Source organism: Dermochelys coriacea, chromosome 17 (assembly GCF_009764565.3).
Source record: "Dermochelys coriacea isolate rDerCor1 chromosome 17, rDerCor1.pri.v4, whole genome shotgun sequence".
Taxonomy (NCBI): Eukaryota; Metazoa; Chordata; order Testudines; family Dermochelyidae; genus Dermochelys; species Dermochelys coriacea.
In genome coordinates this window covers 24,812,744-24,831,878 of record NC_050084.1, presented here as the reverse complement: position 1 = coordinate 24,831,878, position 19,135 = coordinate 24,812,744, and the positions used below count along the sequence as shown (strand labels likewise).

Below are 19,135 nucleotides of genomic sequence, written 5' to 3'. Positions count from 1 at the left end.
ACCTGTATCTGCATTGCTGGTGCATGGATGCTCCTCTTTCTTCTTCTAGGGGGTCACATGCTGCCAATTTTCTTCACCGTCCTGTTCCTGCTGCGCAGCCTGCTCTGATTCTTCAGAATGTTCTGCCCATAGAAGAATATCCTGACATCTGTCCAGGAAATCTTCATTTTCTCTTATGCAACATAGGGTCGATACTTGTTTCTCCAGACCTTGAACTTTCTCTTCTAATATGGAGACCAGCTTGCACTTTGTACAGACAACGTCATTTCTGTCCTGTGGAAGAAAAACAAACCTGGCACATCCTGTGCAGGTCACAACAGATGATCACTCACCATCCATATTACCTTCCTTCTAAGACAGGGATCTCAAACTCAAATCACTATGAGGACTGTTACATTGACCTGAGGGCCACATCACTGAAACCTTTTCATACAATGATACAAAAGTATAGTCAAAAATGTAAAAAATGAAGAGTAATATAGTATGCTATTAAAAGTCAGTGTATTACCTTTTTTAAAATTGTAATGCAAAGAGGGGTTTTAATAAAATATAAACACCTATAACTATTCCTTATGTGGTCAGTAACACTGATGATGATCTACACCAACAGTCTATCAACATAGCTGTAATGGCAGGAATTTTTTAAAGTAACTATTCATACAAAATACTTTGCCATTTTTAACAAACATTCTTCCCAGCTACTCACAGCAAGAATTATACATGCTGAACTTCATACCTCAGACTGTTGGTCTAGTCCATGAGGCCCCGCCCCCTCCCTGCCCTTATTCCAACCCCTTCCCCAAATCCCCACCCCAGCCCTGCCTTTTCTCCACCTCCTCCCCTAGCGCGCCATGTCCCCTTTCCCCCCTCCTCCTGGAAAGTCCTAAGCACCGCCAAACAGCTGTTTGGCGGCGGGAAACGCTGGGAGGTAGGCAGAGGAGCGGGGATGCGGCATGCTTGGGAGGGTGAGGAGAGGGGGCGGGGGGTGTGGGGAGCTTGGCTGCTGGTGGAGTCGGTTCCTATGGCAGGCTGCGTGTTTAAGACCGCTGTTCTAAGAGCTTCCTCAGCTGTTGCAGTAACTATTCCGAGAAACCTGCTAGATGAAAGCCTCAATGGGAGTGCAGAGTTTGAAACCTCCTTCCGAAAAGTTTAGGGGTGTTCAGATCTGGGGTTCTGGTTCTGACCCATTTCTAGTGCTCTAGTAACATTGGTGACTCCTGTAAATTACAGCGGGAACTCCAGGTGGGAGACCCAAGTTTGTCATATTTGTATCATTAATCAATTACATTCAGTGTTTTCTCCTTTTCTCCCTTCTCCTCCTCTCTTCTCTGCACACATTTCTCTCCCCTCTCCTTTTCCTGTTTATCTCTCTCCATGTTTTCTTCATTGCTCCCTGGCTCTTCTCCTTCAGTCTTTCTCCATGTACAGATGAGTAAATCATTTGCAGGAGGTGATGTATTGAGCTACTGGAACCTCCCTTTCTGCTTGTGGACTGTCCATGAGCCAAACAGTTTCCTCCAATTTATTTACAATTGACTTTAAATCTCTGATTGAGTGCAAGTAGTTCTCTGCAAGTACGCAACAGTCACTGTTCAAGCTGGATGTGTTAATTGTGATTGGTCAAAGAAGTCACCTGGTATTTCGTGTTACCTGACTGAATGTGTGTGCAAGCAGTTCCTGCACAACACGTTAATGTAAAATATGGTTTCCACAGATGCTTGTGCACAGAGCTTTGAAATTTGCTTCTTGTGAAAGCTCAGTCACTGGCATGTTGGCAGAAAGCAATCACAAAAGGGGCACAAACATGCTGGATGTGGATTCATTTAGCAATTTGACTTGGTGTTCCTAGAATACATTTGGGGCTATTTGCCCAGCTCTGGTTATTAGCTAGATATCTAAGGCCATGTCTACACTACGAAAGTACTCCGATGTTACAGAAGTCGATTTTTGGGAACAGATTGTATAAAGTCGAGTGCATGCATCCACACTAAACACATTAATTCAGCAGTGTGTGTCCACAGTACAGTGGCAAGCATCGATATTCCGAGCGGTGCACTGTGGGTAGCTATCCCACAGTTCCCACAGTCCCCACTGCCCATTGGAATTCTCGGCTGAGCTCCCAATGCCTGATGGGGCCAAAAATTTGTCATGGGTAGTTATGGGTAAATGTCGTCAGTTAACCCTCCTTCCCTCCCTCCGTGAAAGCAACAGCAGACAATCATTTCGCGCCCTTTTCCCTGGACTGCCCGAGCAGACACCTTAGCATGGCAAGCATGGAGCCCGTTCAGCTCACTGCAGCAGTTATGACCATTGTAAACACCTCGCGCATTGTGCAGTTTATGTAGAACCAGCACCTGAAAAACCAGGCGAGGAGGCGATGGCAGCGCGGTGATGAGGACATGAACACAGATTTCTCTAAAACCGCAGTCCCTAGCAATTTGGAGATCATGGTGTTACTGGGGCAGGCTCATGCAGTGGAACGCCGATTCTGGGCCCGGGAAACAAGCACAGAGTGGTGGGACCGCATAGTGTTGCAGGTTTGGGATGATTCCCAGTGGCTCCAAAACTTTTGCATACGTAAGGGCACTTTCATGGAACTTTGTGACTTGCTTTCCCCTACCCTGAAGCGCAATAATACCAAAATGAGAGCAGCCCTCACAGTTCACAAGCGAGTGGCAATAGCCCTGTGGAAGTTTATAACACCAGACAGCTATCGGTCAGTCGGTAATCAATTTGTAGTTGGCAAATCAACTTTGGGGGTTGCTGTGATGCAAGTAGCCAATGCAATCATTGAACTGCTATCAAAGGCAGTGGCTCTGGGAAATGTGCAGGTCATACTAAATGGCTTTGCTGCAATGGGATTCCCTAACCATGGTGGGGCTATAGACAAAACACATATCCCTATCTTGGGACTGGACCACCAAGGCAGCCAGTACATGAACCTCAAGGGGTACTTTTCAATAGTGTTGCAACCACTGGTGGATCACAAGGGACATTTCACCAACATCAACATGGGATGGCCGGAAAAGGCTCATGACGCTCGCGTCTTCAGGAACTCTGGTCTGTTTAAACCGCTGCAGGAAGGGATTTACTTCCCAGACCAAAAAATAACTGTTGGGGATGTTGAAATGCCTATAGTTATCCTGGGGGACCCAGCGTACCTCTTAATGCCCTGGCTCATGAAGCCATACACAGGCACCCTGGACAGTAGTAAGGAGCTGTTCAACTACAGGCTGAGCAAGTGCAGAATGGTGGTAGAATGTGCATTTGGACATTTAAAGGGTCACTGGCACAGTTTACTGACTCGCTCAGACGGCAGCAAAACCAATATTCCCATTGTTATTGCTTGCTGTGTGCTCCACAATCTCTGTGAGAGTAAGGGGGAGACGTTTATGGTGGGGTGGGAGGTTGAGGAAAATCACCTGGCAGATGATTACGCGCAGCCAGACACCAGGGTGGTTAGAAGAGCACAGCAGGAAGCGCTGCGCATCAGAGAAGCTTTGAAAACCAGTTTCATGACTGGCCAGGGTACTGTGTGACACTTCTGTTTGTTTCTCCTTGATGGAAACCCTCCTTGGTTGCCTCTAAATTCCCTGCAAGCCACACCCCCTCCCCACTTCAATCACAGCTTGCTTGCAAAGGAAATAAAATCACTATAATTTTAAAAACATGTATTCTTTATTAACTGATTATAAAAATAGGGAGCTAACTCACAAGGTAGCCTGGGTGGGTTGTGGGAGGAGGGTAGGAGGGAAGGAAAAGGCCACTTTATAACTTCTTGAATAACAGCCTTCTGTTGCTTGGGCTGTCCACTGGGGTGGAGTGGTTGGGTGCCCAAAGCCTCCCCCCCCCGCGTTCTTGGGTGTCTGGGTGAGGAGGCTATGGAACTTGGGGAGGAGCTGGTCAGCACTGCCAACCGGGCCATTGAAAGTCCAGTCGGGGGTGCTGCCCAGCAAAGGCAGCTAGTCCCTGCCTGTTCTGACACGGCACTGTGCCCCGGAAGCAGTCAGCAGCAGGTCTGGCTCCTAGGCAGAGGGGTCACAGAGCCTTCACCCCCAGCCCAGAGCCCTCACCCCCTGCACCTCAATCCCCTGCCCCAGCCCTGAGCCACCCCCAAACCCAGAGTCCCCTCCTGCACCCCAAACCCCTCATCCCCAGCCTCACCCCAGAGCCTGCACCCCCAGCCCAGAGCCCTGACCCCCCTCCCGCACCCCAACCCCCTGCCCCGAGCCCCCTCCTACACCCTGAACCCCTCATTCCTGGCCCCACCCCATAGCCCTCACCCCTGCACTCCAACCCTCTGCCCCAGCCCTGAGCCCCCTCCCACACTCCAAATCCCTCATCCCCAGCTCGGTGGGTCGCAGGCATCAACAATTTTCTTCAACTGGGTCACCAGAAAAAAAGTTTGAAAACCACTGCTCTTGAGAGTCCAGTCTAGCTCTAGGGTCAGCGGTGCCACCTATTGGCAAAGCTCTGCAATGAGCTTCGAACATTCATTGTTACATACACATTGTGGCCCGTTCTGGAGATCCTTCTTTCATTCACAATGAGTAAGGCTGCGCTTTAGTCATGGGTATTTTTAGTAAAAGTCATGGACAGGTCACGGGCAGTAAACAACCTGTTGTTCCGAATTATACCTAATACGTCACGCGCAGTTCGAGTCTAGGCTGAGGCACACGAACAAAGTCCACAACTGCAGAGTTCCCAAAGATACTAAGTTTATTACGCTCAAGCGTGGTGCCCCCCCACCGCTAGTCAGGAGGGGACCCTGAATGCAGGTTATACAAAGATTATATACCTTTTAGCAAAGCATGTTGCCCTCGTGCATCGGAAACCTTAGACAACCCCCTTTCTTATCTACCACCTATCCCTGCTGGGTACATTCCCCCGTGCTAAACTATTACTTCAGCTACACACCATGGTCCTAAAGCAATGCATTAGTAACCGTTCTTATCAGGATGGGAGGCCCACATCACAAGGCCAGGAGGCAGGGAGTTAGGAACAGACAAAGAACAGAAACTGGGAGTCGAGACAGGCTGGAAACAAGGGGGAGGGTTTTCACAGGAATGCAGTATCGAAGGAACACTCCTCCTGGTGCATGGTGTGCTTGCTTTTAGACAATGGTGGGCCTAAACCAAAATGGAGTCACATGTGCTAACTTTTCCTTAACACTGTCCATAACTTTTACTAAAAATACCCATGACTAAAACTTGGACGGGGGGGGGTGGTCTGGGGGGGGTGGTCTGGGGGCACTGCAGGTGTGGGGGAGGTGGCTCGGAGGACCCCGCTGTTGCTGGGGGGGGGAAGAGGGCTGGCAGGGGCTCCCTACACAGCTCCATGTCCCTGCAGATCCTAGGCGGTGGAGGGGTCAGGAGGCTGGGTGCGCTGCTCCCGCCACAAGCGCTGGCTGCTGCAGCTCCCATTGGCAGCTGTGGGAGTGGGACCTGCAGGTGCGAGTATCATGCGTCCAGTTTTGGTCCCCCCACCCCCCACTACAGAAGGGATGTGGATGATTCTATGGCCCACCTCCGCTGCTCCTTCCTGGGGTGGTGCACAGTAGGACTGGCAGGGTCTCCCGCAGAGGGCACCAAAGAGCCAGGTACATCCCTCTGTGTAATTCCATCCTACACACTCAGCTCATCTTTCATTTGAAAGTATCGAATCCTAGACTATCAGGGTTGGAAGAGACCTCAGGAGGTATCTAGCCCAACCCCCTGCTCAGAGCAGGACCAATCCCCAACTAAATCATCCCAGCCAGGGTTTGTCAAACCAGGCTTTAAAAACCTCTATGATTCTATTCCGGCAGGTAACTGGCTTTTGTTATCTAGCCTCTCTGCTAGGATCACTCTCTGGGCTGTCTATAGTTGGACGTCCTTTGCTGTAGCCTTGTTGATTTCCATCAGCTTTGCAGCTGAAACTGGGTAGGGTTGCCAACTTTCTAATTGCACAAAACTGAACACCCTTGCCCTGCCCGCTGTCCTGCCCCTTCTCTGAGGCTCCACTCCCACTCACTCCATTCCCCCTCCCTCTGTTGCTTGCTCTCCCCGACCCTTACTCATTTCACTGGGCTGGGGCAGGGGGTTGTGGTGCAGAAGGGAGTGTGGGCTGTGGGTGGGGCCAGAAATTAGGGGTTCAGAGTGTGAGAGGAGGCTCCAGGCTGTGGGAGGGTGTTGGGGTGTGGGAGGGGGTGAGGGGTCGGGATGAGGGTGCAGGCTCTGGGGTGGGGCCGGGAATGAGGGATTTGGAGTGTAGGAGAGACTCCAGGCTGGTGCCGAGGGGTTTGGGGTGCAGGAGGAGGCTCAGGTCTGGGGCAGTGGGTTGGGGTATGGGGCGGGGTGTGGGCTTCGGGAGGGAGTTAGGGTGCAGGAAGGGGTTCCACCCTGTATGGGCTCTAGCCAAGTGGCACTTACCTCAGGTGGCTCCCAGTTGCCAGCGAAGTGGGGCTAAGGCAGGCTCCCTGCCTGCCCTGGCTCCGTGTGGCTCCAGGAAGCAACTGGCATGTCCAGCTCCTAGGTGCAGGGGCCAGAGGGCTCTGTGCACTGCCCACAGGTGCTGCCCCTACAGCTCCCACTGGCCGCAATTCCTGGCCAATGGGAGCTGTGGAGCTCGGGGCAGGGGCAGCGCACGGAGCTTCCCTGATCACCCCTGGGCCTAGGGGCTGCAGAGACATGCCCGCTGCTTCCGGGAGCTGCGCGGAGCCAGGGCAGGCAGGAAGCCTGCCTTAGCCCTGCTGCACTGCCATCTAGACTTTTAACAGCCCCTCCAAGGTCCCTCTTCAGCTGGGCATTCCACATTCATCTCCTAATCCCTTCCTCCATCTTGTGGATGCTGGGTGTGTATCCCCTGCTCAGGGTGTCAGCTAGCCCCAGTAACTGTCCTGGACAATGTCTGATCTCTACCTGTAGCACTGGAGGTTCATCAGCATGTGGTGCCATCTCTTTGGAGCCCTAAGAAGGGGTTTTGCCAGAATTGTCTCTAGAGGTTTGTGGGTTGTTTGCAACTGGGTGGCATCTTTTCCTGTTTGGGTCCAGTCTCTGACATGCTGTACTTCCGGTGTGTTATGCCTCGTCAGGCTTCCATTCTTTGTCTTGAGGCTGACGCTGCTTGCCCCAGGACTAAGCATCGTCTAATGTGAGATGGCCTTCCTAGAGCAGCTGCTCCTGCAGGTGGTGACCCCAAGTGCTGCAGACTAGCCTGAATTAGGTACTCTGTCAAGTCCCCAAAATTGCATGGAGCAGCCTGTGTGTAGTGACACTGGGCTGTATCCCCTCCCCTCTGCATTGGTCTCAAGTGAAGAACCTGCATCACTCCGCAGTTTAATTGGGCTTTGGGGAGCCAAAGGCCTGCTGTGAGGCTTGAGGCAGTGCTGAGCTCTCCAGGAGTGCAGCTCTCTCTCCCTGGTTCCCCAATAAGGTAAAAGAACTGTTTTATTTTCCTGCTGATGGCATCATCCTGCATGGCTGGTCTGTGCACAGCTCAAACTCCTCCTTCCACGGGGTCTGTTGCTGGACAAGGTTTGTGTCTGCAAAACTCAGGGCTGCAGACCCAGTCCCAGGGCTCACGCAACCAGCTGCTGTGCTGCAGATGCTGTGAGTTAGCAAAGAGTGAGGCTGCATGCAGGTTACATTGAACAAGTGGAACTTTATTAACCTTTCTGCAGGGCTCTTTGTCCAAGTGGCTGCCTTGCTTCCAGTCCTGATTCACCGGTGTCCCCTCAGTAACAGTCCTTCCAAGGAACAGTGCCCTCTGACTCCAGTGCCACTGATCATGAGAAGTTTGCTTAGCTTTCTGCTCAGCAAATCTCAGTAACTTCTCTGGGCATCTTTCTGAGTATGGCAGGAGTAACGGCTGATTGTAGCTCTCAGATTTAAATTAGACCAGCAACGTTTTCTCTTTCCAAACTTTCTGCTCGCAGGGCAAATATTTTCCTTTGACAGGTGGTAAAATATCATCAGGTTTGTACTCAGGGTGATAAATATTCATGACAAGCTGCCTTAACCCCACCTGGTTGATGTCATCAGATGATATTTCTGCAGAAGCTGTAGAATGTCTGTGCAGTTGTCACCTGGGTTACTCTATCTGGGATGAAAACGCCAGGTGGGGTGGAGGAGTTTTAATGATGTGCGGTTCAAAGCTGTGAATTTCTCACCCTGACAAAAGCCTTGATGGAGAATGGCCCCTCTCCCTATGAGACTAAGTAAAACATGACTTTCTTTGTTACTCTTCCCTCTCCAGCATTCCACATTGTCGCGCAAGTTTGTGGAGGTGATGTCTGAGTACAATGCCACCCAGTCTGACTACAGGGAGCGCTGCAAAGGGAGGATTCAAAGGCAGCTGGAAATCAGTGAGTAAACCCACCCGCAGCAGCAACCCTGGGCAACTCAGTGCCTGGTGTGTCCAGAGTGCGGGTCGACTCCTGGTGCTGATTTAGACAATCAAAGCTGCTTCAGGGTTTCAATGCTTCATGCAAAGCTCCCTCACTGTAAAACTTGTGTCTGCTGGCTGTGCGTGCTGTGGGCATGGGCTGCGACTGCAGCTGCCTGCGTGTGAGAATGATGTTGCCCACCAGCGACTGGGCCTACAGAGAAGGTAAGGGATGTATTTGCTGTTCGAGAGACAAGGAGGGTGAGGTAATTGCTTTCATTGGAGCAACTTCTGTTGATCAGAGTGACAAGCTTTGGAGCTTACACAGAGCTCTCCTTCAGGTCTGGGAAACTAACTCAGAGTGTCACAGCTAAATACCGGCAGCTAAAGGAGTTGGCGCATATGGTAAAAGTCTGTGTCTCTTCAGCAGAAGGACTAAGTTCCACAGATGCGTTTGTGATTGATATAGTAAATGGCTGCTTTTGGGAAAAATGGGCTCATTCTGCCCTCTTCTTTCTCTTCTTCACAGCTCAGAGTAAGAGGATCCGGTAGATTTGCAAAGCAGAGGCATGCTGGGATCCTGGCTGAGGCCCCTGTGTACATGTGTCACTAATGCAGCATCACTTCAGGAGTACCTCCTCTTTCCAGTGCAGAGCTGTCAGTGTGGCAGGCTCTGGCAAGGCTCACTGAGCCCACCTCCTTGTGCTGCAGGGGAGTTCAGGGCTAGTGTTATTCCTGGGTGTTCGGATGCTGACAGTGTTGTTAGAGGGAAAAGCCGTTTTTGAAGGGAGCTCCAGACTGCTGAAAGGTGTCGGGCTGCCAGCACAGAAGACTGAAAATGTCTGCATAGAATGGGTCCTGTACAGCAGGGTTCTCAAACTGGGGGACCCCTCAGGGGATCGCGAGGTTATTACACGGGGGGTCACGAGCTGTCAACCTCCACCCCAAATCCCGCTTTGCCTCCAGCATTTATAATGGTTTTAAATATATAAAAAAGTGTTTTTAATTTATAAGGGGGGGTCACACTCAGAGGCTTGCTATGTGAAAGGGGTCACCAGTAAAAAGATTTGAGAGCCACTGCTGTACAGGAAGCCTATGGGCCTAAGCCCTGGCTCCATGAGCCATCTATTGTCAATAGTGTGGAGGAATCTTTGGCTTCTCTGCTGAGTCTGACGGCAAAGGGGCCAACTAGTGCCAGTTGTGATGGTAGTTTTGTGAGAGGTCACGTGTCCAGTGGGGACTGGACTGACACCAGACTCCTTTCCCAGGGCCCTCCAACTCTGGTGCATCCGCATTTTCATTTCCTGTCAATGTTACCTTGCTCTCAGCTGCAGGTCCCCTATGTTCTCCCAGCATGTCCCCTATACTGCACCCCGTATTCTCAGATGCTCACCCACTGATGACGTGTTGGATTTGGCATGGTGACCTAGAGAAGAAAGTCTCTGTGTCCAATTGCCAACCCCAGCCCACCACATCCCACCGGACCAGGCACTCTTCTCCCCTGGGTTTGGATACAGAGCATTTGGGTTGTTTTCTGTGTTTTGCCAATGAAGGAGAGCTGCCGCTTGCTCTCAGATGGAGCAGGCTGGAGGAATCCCAAGGCACCCCCCTTCATAAGCAATGGATAGAGTCCTTGAATACTGCAGGCAGATGTGGTCGCCCCTTCTCAGAAAAGATATATTGGAATTGGAAAAGGTTCAGAAAGGCAACAAAAATGATTAGGGGTATAAAACAGCTTCCATATGAGGAGAGATAAATAAGACTGGGACTTTTCAGCTTGGAAAAGAGACGACTAAGGGGGAATATGGTAGAGGTCTATAAAATCATGACTGGTGTAGAGAAAGCAAATAAGGAAGTGTTATTTACTCCTTCTCATAATACAAGAACAAGGGGCCACCAAATGAAATTAGTAGGTAGTAGGATTAAAACAAACACAAGAAAGTATTTTTTCACGCAACGCACTGTCAACCTCTGGAACTCCTTGCCAGAGGGTGTTTTGAAGGCCAATACTATAACAGGGTTCAAAACGGAGCTAGATAGATTCTTGGAAGATAGGTCCATCAATGGCTATTAGTCAGGATGGGCAGAAATGGTGTCTTAGCCTCTGTTTGCCAGAAGCTGGGATTGGGCGACAGGGCATGGATCACTTGATAATAACCTGTCTGTTCATTCTCTTTGGGGCACCTGCCATTGGCCACTGTCAGAGGACAGGATACTGGGCTTGATGGACTTTTGGTCTGACCCAATATGGCCGTTCTTATGTTCTTGTTAAGGGATAAAAGAGTGTGTGAAACCTAGGCCCGTTGGGGGGGACCCCATGTTCAGTTGTGCATGCACTACACTCTTCCCTGCCCCGTCACCCAAGACTTTACTGTTCAGTCAGCAGACCCAGTCTGGGGAGTCCCTATATGGCAGCCCCTAGCAGCTGGAATTACAGGAAATAAGGAAATGTCACTTCAGTGTGGCCAGGGAGATGGTGAAGCACATGGAGGGGGAATAAATCTGTTTCCTGGCTCAGCGCCTCGACTTTCCTCCACCCCTTTGGCAGCACTTTTCGTGAATGCGGGTTGCCATCTCCTCAGCGAACGCTGGGATGTGCCTGTATTTTGTGATGCTAGCTGGAAAAGCTGCCCCAGTGTTACTCTCCTTTTCAAGTGTGGGGGTGTGCCGCCTGGAACACCCTGTAATTGCTTCCATGTTGGCAGTCAAGGGTGTTTGAGAGAGGTGTGAAAAGGTTTCAATTAATAGCTGCTAAATTAGTAAGGAGGGAGCCCTTTTAAGCACAGGGACTGGGTTATTGTTTAATTAATGCCCTGTTTTTAGAAAGCCAAGTTGTTGGGTCTTGCTTCTCAGCTGCGTCTAGCCAATGTCATTATTGGGCTGGCATCCTCACCAAAACTTCCCATACTGTTCCTCACATCTCTTTTCTCTTCACACTGAGAGGGATTAGATTTTTATTGGGAAATGTCAGTAAATGACGATTTCTCCACTCACATGCAAAGCCACCAAGAAATAGTTCCAGCGATAATAATGAAAACGTACAGACAGACAACATAAGAAAAATGCTGCTTGAGAATTTCCTAGCGCCCCCCTCAGTGTGTATAAAGTGTGATGCAATGAATGCTGCATGACCCACGGCTTGACAGTTCTGCTAAAACAGCTGACTCAGGCATTAGCGCAGCTGGAGCTGCAGGTAACTGTGCAGCGCTCACAAAGCTGTAACTTTCCCCTCAATGTTACTGTCATTAAATAATTAGTGTCTGACCTCCCCATAATTTCCCACAATGGTGAACATTTAAATAGCGAAAAATCTAAGAAAAGTTGAAAGATAAACTCAATATTATGAATCGAAATGAGAATAATACAATTTGAATTCTGCCAAGCCTCTGTAGCCAGGAACTAGCAGTGAAGGGAGACAGTAGCTCTGAAGGCAGGGGCTGGATCACCCAGGTGTCACAGGGGGTTCTCCCCATTGGTCTCCACTCCCGAGGTATTTGCCCTGCCATGTGACCCTAGGCGGGCATCTGTGGAGCTAGGAACATTCCTGTTGCTAGTGATAAGCAATCTTAAAATGTTAATGGAGAAAAATCTCATCTCTCGTCATTCTGCCTGTAATCCTGAGGAATAGTGCTGGTAACCGTCTATCTTTATATGAAGCCTGGACATCCAGACAGCAGCAGAATTTGATACTTAGCCTGTGCCAGTTTGTGTGCTTAAGGAGAAGTGCAAAATATTTCCAGTATAAAAACCGAGTGAGATCTCAGGTCCCAAGACATTCACCATTCCCTGTGCTGTTGAGTTGATATGGGTGAAACATGAACCTTGGTCTCAGATCTTGGCAAGGAGATTTTCACTCCCCCCTAAATCTAGAAATTCAATCATTCTTACTAGAGTTATGTTTTATTTCTATGTGTGGCTCTAGGGCTGCTGTCAGACTTGCTCCTCCACAGACCGATCGATTGTGGGGGGAGGGCAAAGGGGGGATTTGCTCAGGGGCCCAGGCGATTTAAAAGGGCCTGGGGGCCCCTGGCCGCTGCCATGGTAGCAGCGGCTAGGAGCCCTGGGCCCTTTTAAATCTTCCAGGCAGGCCACAGGGCTTCTAGGTGCGCATGGAGTGGAACTAGCGGCGGTGAAGGCAGGCGGGGGCATGTGGAAGCCCTGGCTGTGCCAGAAGAGCGTGCCCAGCAGCAGAGCTGGCAGCAGCTCACTGGGCACCAGCCCGCGCAGGTGCAGCACCGCCCAAATGGCAAGTGCATCTTTCTAGTGAGAATGATTGAATTTCTAGATTTAGGGACCCATTGACAGTTATTCCCTGGGCAGAGCTGTCCCTAGGGTATGGCGAATCAGGGCAACTGCTCCGGGCCCTGCGTTTTGGGGGGCCCTGCATGCTGGCGCAATTGGCCAGCGAGGTCGGTCCCGGAATTGACGGGTCAGTCCCAGAAATGACAGATACATCACTTTTGCCCCGGGTCCTGCACCCCCGTACGGATGGAACTGGCCCTGGAGCCCGAAATTGCTGTCGGCAGGTCTGCTCCTCCACTCGGGGGCAGGGTTGGAAACCCTCCAGGAACAAAAACTTAACAAAGTACCCATCCCATTCAGTTTCAATGTGAGAAGCACTGCTTGGAACAGCTGAGTTGAAGGGTAGGCTCCAATTTCCTCTGGGCTGTAAATGGTCAGGGGCTACAGCATGTGCCGCTCGTATGGAGAGTCTTGAAAAGGCTCCTTTAAACCTGACCCTTTCTGCTGGGATTTGGAGGGACCAGAAAGCTGAGTCAATTCCTGAATTTTCATTTTTCAGCTGTCAGATCCCCAGGTAGTAAGCGTAAGAAGCGCTGAGGGAGAGTTTGTAAATAGCTCATGTTTTAAACATAGAATCATGGAATATTAGGGTTGGAAGAGACCTCAGGAGGTATCTAGTCCAATCCCTTGCTCAAAGCAGGACCAGCACCAACTAAATCATCCCAGCCAAGGCTTTGTCAAACCGGGTCTTAAAAACCTCTAAAGAAGGAGATTCCACCACCTCCCTAGGGAACCCATTCCAGTGCTTCACCACCCTCCCAATAAAATAGTGTTTTCTAATATCCAACCTAGACCTCTCTCTCTGCAACTTGAGACCATTCCTCCTTGTTCTGTCCTCTGGCACCACTGAGAACAGCCAAGCTCCATCCTCTTTGGAACCCCCCTTCAGGTAGTTGAAAGCAGCTATCAAATCCCCTCTCACTCTTCTCTTCTGCAGACTAAATAACCCCAGTTTCCTCGGCCTCTCCTCGTAAGTCATGTGCCCCAGTCCCCTAATCATTTTTGTTGCCCTCCGCTGGACTCTATCCAATTTGTCCACATCCCTTCTATAATGGGGAGAACCAAAACTGGATGCAATACTCCAGATTGGCCTCACTGGTGCCGAATAGAGGGGAATAATCACTTCCCTTGATCTGCTGGCAATGCTCCTCCTAATACAGCCCAATATACCGTTGGCCTTCTTGACAACAAGGGCACACTGCTGACTCATATCCAGTTTCTCGTCCACTGTAATCGCCAGGTCCTTTTGTGCAGAACTGCTGTTTAGCCAGTCAGTCCCCAGCCTGTGGCAGTGCATAAGATTCTTCCTTCCTAAGTGCAGGACTCTGCACTAGTCCTTGTTGAACCTCATCAGATTTCTTTTGGCCCAATCCTCCAATTTGTCTAGGTCAGTCTGGACCCTATCCCTACCCTCCAGTGTATCTACCTCTCCCCCCAGCTTAGTGTCATCTGCAGACTTGCTGAGGGTGCAATTAATTCCATCATCCAGATCATTAATAAAGAAATAAGGGGAATTACTTCTCAGCCTTTCCAGAAACACTGGTTCTTCTTCGAGTGATTGCTCATGTGCATTCCAATAGGTGTGTGCATGCGCCGCATGCACGATCGCCGGAAGCTTTTCCCTAGCGGTACCCATTGGGTCGGCTGTGTAGACCCCCTAGAGTGGCGCCTTCATGGCGGTGTATATGTGTCCCTGCCGACCCACCGCCTGCTCAGTTCCTTCTTACCATTCGTTTTGATCGTTGGAACAGCTTAGTCTCTTGCTTTTGCAAGTGCCTTACCTAGTGGTTCTCTTGTTTCTGTGTAAATTGTGTGACAGGGTCGGGCCAGATGGCTACAAGAGAGTAATAGAAGGCGGATATATTAGCCCCAGGTTAAGTAGGTCCCTTTTCCCTGAGTAAGGTAACAGGGAAGGTTCCAGAACAATCAGGAACCTTCTGGAGACAATTAAGACAGACGGGCTGATTAGAACACCTGCAGTAAATGAAGAAGCAGCTAGAATCAATTAAGGCAGACTAATCAAGGCACCTGGCTTTAAAAAGGAGTTCACTTCAGTGGGGTGCATGTGAGGAGCTGGGACAAGAGGCTCTAGGAGCTGAGAGTGAGAACGCGGACTGTTGGAGGACTGAAGAGTACAAGCATTATCAGACACCAGGAGGAAGGTCCTATGGTGAGGATAAAGAAGGTGTTGGGAGGAGGCCATGGGGAAGTAGCCCAGGGAGTTGTAGCTGTCGCACAGCTGTTCCAGGAGGCACTCTAGACAGCTGCATCCCACAGAGCCCTGGGCTGGAACCCAGAGTTGAGGGCGGGCCCGGGTTCCCCCCAAACCTCCCAACTCCTGGTCAGACACAGGAGGAGTTGATCTGGACTGCGGGTTGACGAAAACAGCGAAACTGAGGGCTGCCATGAAGCTCCAAGGCGAGCAAATCTGCCAATAAGCGCAAGACCCACCAAGGTAGAGCAGGAATATTGTCACAACTGGTGTCAGCAGTGGGATTTGGTGTGCACAGCGCGGCAGAAGAAGGAGGGTGTTTGGAAAAAAAAAAAGGGAGAGGGTTTTTATTTTTTTTCACCACAGTGGAGGAGGTAGTGTGAGCACTGATACAAGCCACAGCTGCCCAGCAGGAGGCTACCCGTGTCCAGGCAGCCACCCAACAGGAGGCAGTGCGGCTGCAGCAAGAGACTAATCGCCTGCTGATGGACCAGGCTGCTCAAGACCGGGCTATGTTGCGGGAACTGGTAAACCAGGTAAAGGCCCTTACAGAGCTGAACCGCGGCCACGATGGGACGCAGATCACGCAGCCCAGCAATTGGCTCCAGAAAATGACGCAGGAGGGTGATGTAGAGGAATACCTCCTGGACTTTGAGAGGACAGCCCTGCAGGAGGCTTGGTCCCGAGAACAGTGGTCTGGCATCCTCGCTCCATTCCTGTGTGGGGAGGCCCAGAAGGCCTATTATGATTTGCCTGAAGAGGCTGCGACAGACTACCCCAGCTGAAAGCAGAGATCCTGGCCAGATCTGAGGTTACAACCGCAGTGCGGGCCCAGCAATGTCATGAATGGAGGTACCAGGAAAACAAAACCCCACGGTCCCAATTATATGACCTCGTCCATCTCTCACAAAAGTGGTTATGAACTGAGTCCAGAGGAGATACGAGAGGTTCTGGTCATCGACTGGTACATGAGAGGACTACCGCCAGACCTTCGCGCCTGGATAAGCCAGAACGAACCCTCCATGTGCGACAAGATTGTCGTGCTGGTAGAAAGACGAAGGACGGCGAGGGAGCTGACCCGACCAGTTAAGGAAGAAGCACCCCGGGTTAAACTAGCAGCACCAAGTCCTAGAGCTCGGGTGACTGGGCCACCAGGAGAACCCAGGTGGAAAAAGAGAGGGGCTGAAGGCCCACCAGAAGCCACAAAGTCGGAGCACTGAGGGGAAAGAGGATCGTGATGTTAGACTACCCAAACCAAGAGTCCGGGGAATGCCTAGGGCTCCATACAGATGTTACGCCTGCAGGGAGTGGGGACACATAGCTGCACAGTGTCCCAATGCCAAGGAGCCTATGCAGTGTAACCTGGGGAACTGGGCAGACCCATGCTCCCTAATCCACCTTGTGGGGGTCTCACTAGCCCCACATATGTACACTAGACCAGTGAAGCTAAATGGGGTAGAGACCACAGCACTGGTTGAGTCAGGGAGTGCTATCACGCTTGTCTCGGGGAAGCTTGTGAAGCATAGTCAGCTGCTGTGGGCTAAGCGTACGCGGATAACGTGTCCATGGGACAGTTGGTTATTACCCCACCATCCCAGTAAAAATCAATATTCAGGAGAACACTACTGAGGTAGCAGCAGGTGTAGTCCCTAAACACCCATACCCGGTGCTCATAGGGAGGGACTTCTCAGGGTTTGGAGACTTACTTCCGGTAGGGGAATTGGAGAAAGGGGGAGCCCTGAAAGTAGTGAGGCATCCACAGTAGACTGTCAACCCACAACCTTCTCTGAACTATCCGCAGATTTGTTCTCCACTCCCAGACAGGGTAGAAAGAGGAAAAGGGAAAGAAGGGCAACTAAGGCCCTGGGAACCCGAATACTGGCCCAAAGCCAGAGGGTCGCTCTCATAGGTAGGCGGACTCAAGCAGCTGAAAAGGAGGCCACCCAGGGAGAAGCACCCGAGTCTGACCCCCACTCTAATGCCTCTGAACTAGTAGAGGCAACAGAGACTGGCCCCCTAGATCTTGGGCAGATTAGCCCTGGGAGAGGAAATTTTGGACAGGACCAAGCTGAAGACCCAAGATACGACAACATTAGGAAGGAGGTGACTGAAATAGATGGGGTCTCTGGGGAAGAGAAAACCCAGGGACCAGTACCCTACTTCATAATGAAGAAGAATCTCTTATACCGGGTTGCACCAGTACAGCGGCAGAAGGTACAACAGATCCTAGTACCTCAAAAACACCAGAATCCTGTATTAAGACTGGCCCATAGTCATCTATTTGGGGGGCATTTGGGGGTAGAGAAGACCCTGGCACGGGTCCTGCAACTATTCTTCTGGCCCGGAGTACATGGAGAAGTGTGGAGGTACTGTGCCTCCTGCCTGGAGTGTCAGCTGCACAGTCCCCGTCCCCACTTGAGGACACCTTTAGTACCCCTTCCCATCATAGAGGTCCCCTTAGAGCGAATAGCCATGGACCTAGGGGGACCCCTGGAGAAGAGAGCCTGGGGCCACATATATATACTTGTCGTTCTGAATTATGCTACCTAGAAGCCGTCCCCCTGCGGAACACGGCCTCTAAAATGATAGCTGAAGAGTTGGTGGGGATCTTTGCCTTAGTAGGGCTATCAAAGGAGATATTAACAGACCAAGGTACCCCATTTATGTCGAAGCTAATGAAGGACCTCTGTACGCTGCTCCATATACATACCCTGAGAACTTCAGTCTATCATCCGCAGACCGATGGGCTGGTAGAAAGGTTTAACCGAACCCTCAAGGCAACGATAAGGAAAGTGGTAAGTCGGGACGGGAAGGATTGGAACACCCTACTACTCTACCTTATGTTTGCAATCTGGGAGGTACCTCAGGCCTCAACTGGGTTTTCCCCCCTTTGAATTATTATACGGACGCCACCCCCGTGGCATACTAGATATTGCAAAAGAAATCTGGGAAGAGGAACCCAGTGAAGGGAGAAATATAACTGACCACGTGTTGCAGATGCAAGAACGGAGAGCCCGGGCCACCCCTATGGTATGGGAACATTTGGAAAAGGCGCAGGGAGGCCCAGCAAACCCATTACAATCGCCGGGCAAAAGTCCAACAGTTCCAACCAGGGAATCAGGTGATTCATAGATTCATAGATACTAAGGTCAGAAGGGACCATTCTGATCATCTAATCTGACCTCCTGCACAGAGCAGGCCACAGAATCTCACCCACCCACTCCTACGAAAAACCTCACCTATGTCTGAGCTACTGAAGTCCTCAAATTGTGGTTTAAAGACTTCAAGAAGCAGAGAATCCTCCCTCAAGTGGCCCGTGCCCCATGCTACAGAGGAAGGCGAAAAACCTCCAGGGCCTTTTCCAATCTGCCCTGGAGGAAAATTCCTTCCCGACCCCAAATATGGCGATCAGCTAAACCCTGAGCATATAGGCAAGATTCACCAGCCAGATACTACAGAAAATTCTTTCCTGGGTAACTCAGATCCCATCCATGGAATATCCCATCTCAGGGGATTAGGCCAATTTACCCTGAATATTTAAAGATCAATTAATTACCAAAATCCCATTATCCCATCCTACCATCTCCTCCATAAACTTATCAAGTTTAATCTTAAAGCCAGATAGAACTTTTGCCCCCACTGCTTCCCTTGGAAGGCTATTCCAAAACTTCACTCCTCTGATGGTTAGAAACCTTCATCTAATTTCAAGTCTAAACTTCCTGGTGACCAGTTTATACCCATTTGTTCTTGTGTCCACATTGGTACCAGGCTTAAATAATTCCTTTCCATCTCCAGTATTTATCCCTCTGATATATTTATAGAGAACAATCATATCTCCCCTCAACCTTCTTTTAGTTAGGCTAAACAAGCCAAGCTCCTTGAATCTCCTTTTATAAGACAAGATTTCCATTCCTTGGATCATCCTAGTAGCCTTTCTCTGTACCTGTTCCAGTTTGAATTCATCCTTTTTCAACATGGGAGACCAGAACTGCACACAGTATTCCAGGTGAGGTCTTACTAGTGCCTTTTATAACGGTACTAAAACCTCCTTATCCCTACTGGAAATACCTCTCCTGATGCATCCCAAAACAGCATTAGCTTTTTTCACAGCCATATCACATTGGCAGCTCATAGTCATCCTATGATCAACCAATACTCCAAGGTCCTTCTACTCCTCCATTACTTCTAATTGATGCATCCCCAACTTATAACTAAAATTCTTGTTATTAATCCCTAAATGCATAACCTTACACTTCT

At 50.3% G+C, this 19,135-nt stretch overlaps 1 protein-coding gene across 2 annotated transcripts in view; it reads left to right on the top strand.

Moving 5' to 3' along the window:
- Window positions 1-19,135, top strand: part of STX1A (syntaxin 1A) — a 313,611-nt gene that overhangs the window by 257,953 nt on the left and 36,523 nt on the right. For both annotated transcript variants that reach the window (XR_006276192.1, XM_038376188.2), the window contains exon 6: window positions 8,236-8,344. Coding sequence is in view for 1 of the 2 variants with exons in the window: in XM_038376188.2 (XP_038232116.1) it covers window positions 8,236-8,344 (109 nt within the window). In the remaining variant the exon portion in view is untranslated. The remainder of the gene's footprint in view (window positions 1-8,235; window positions 8,345-19,135) is intronic.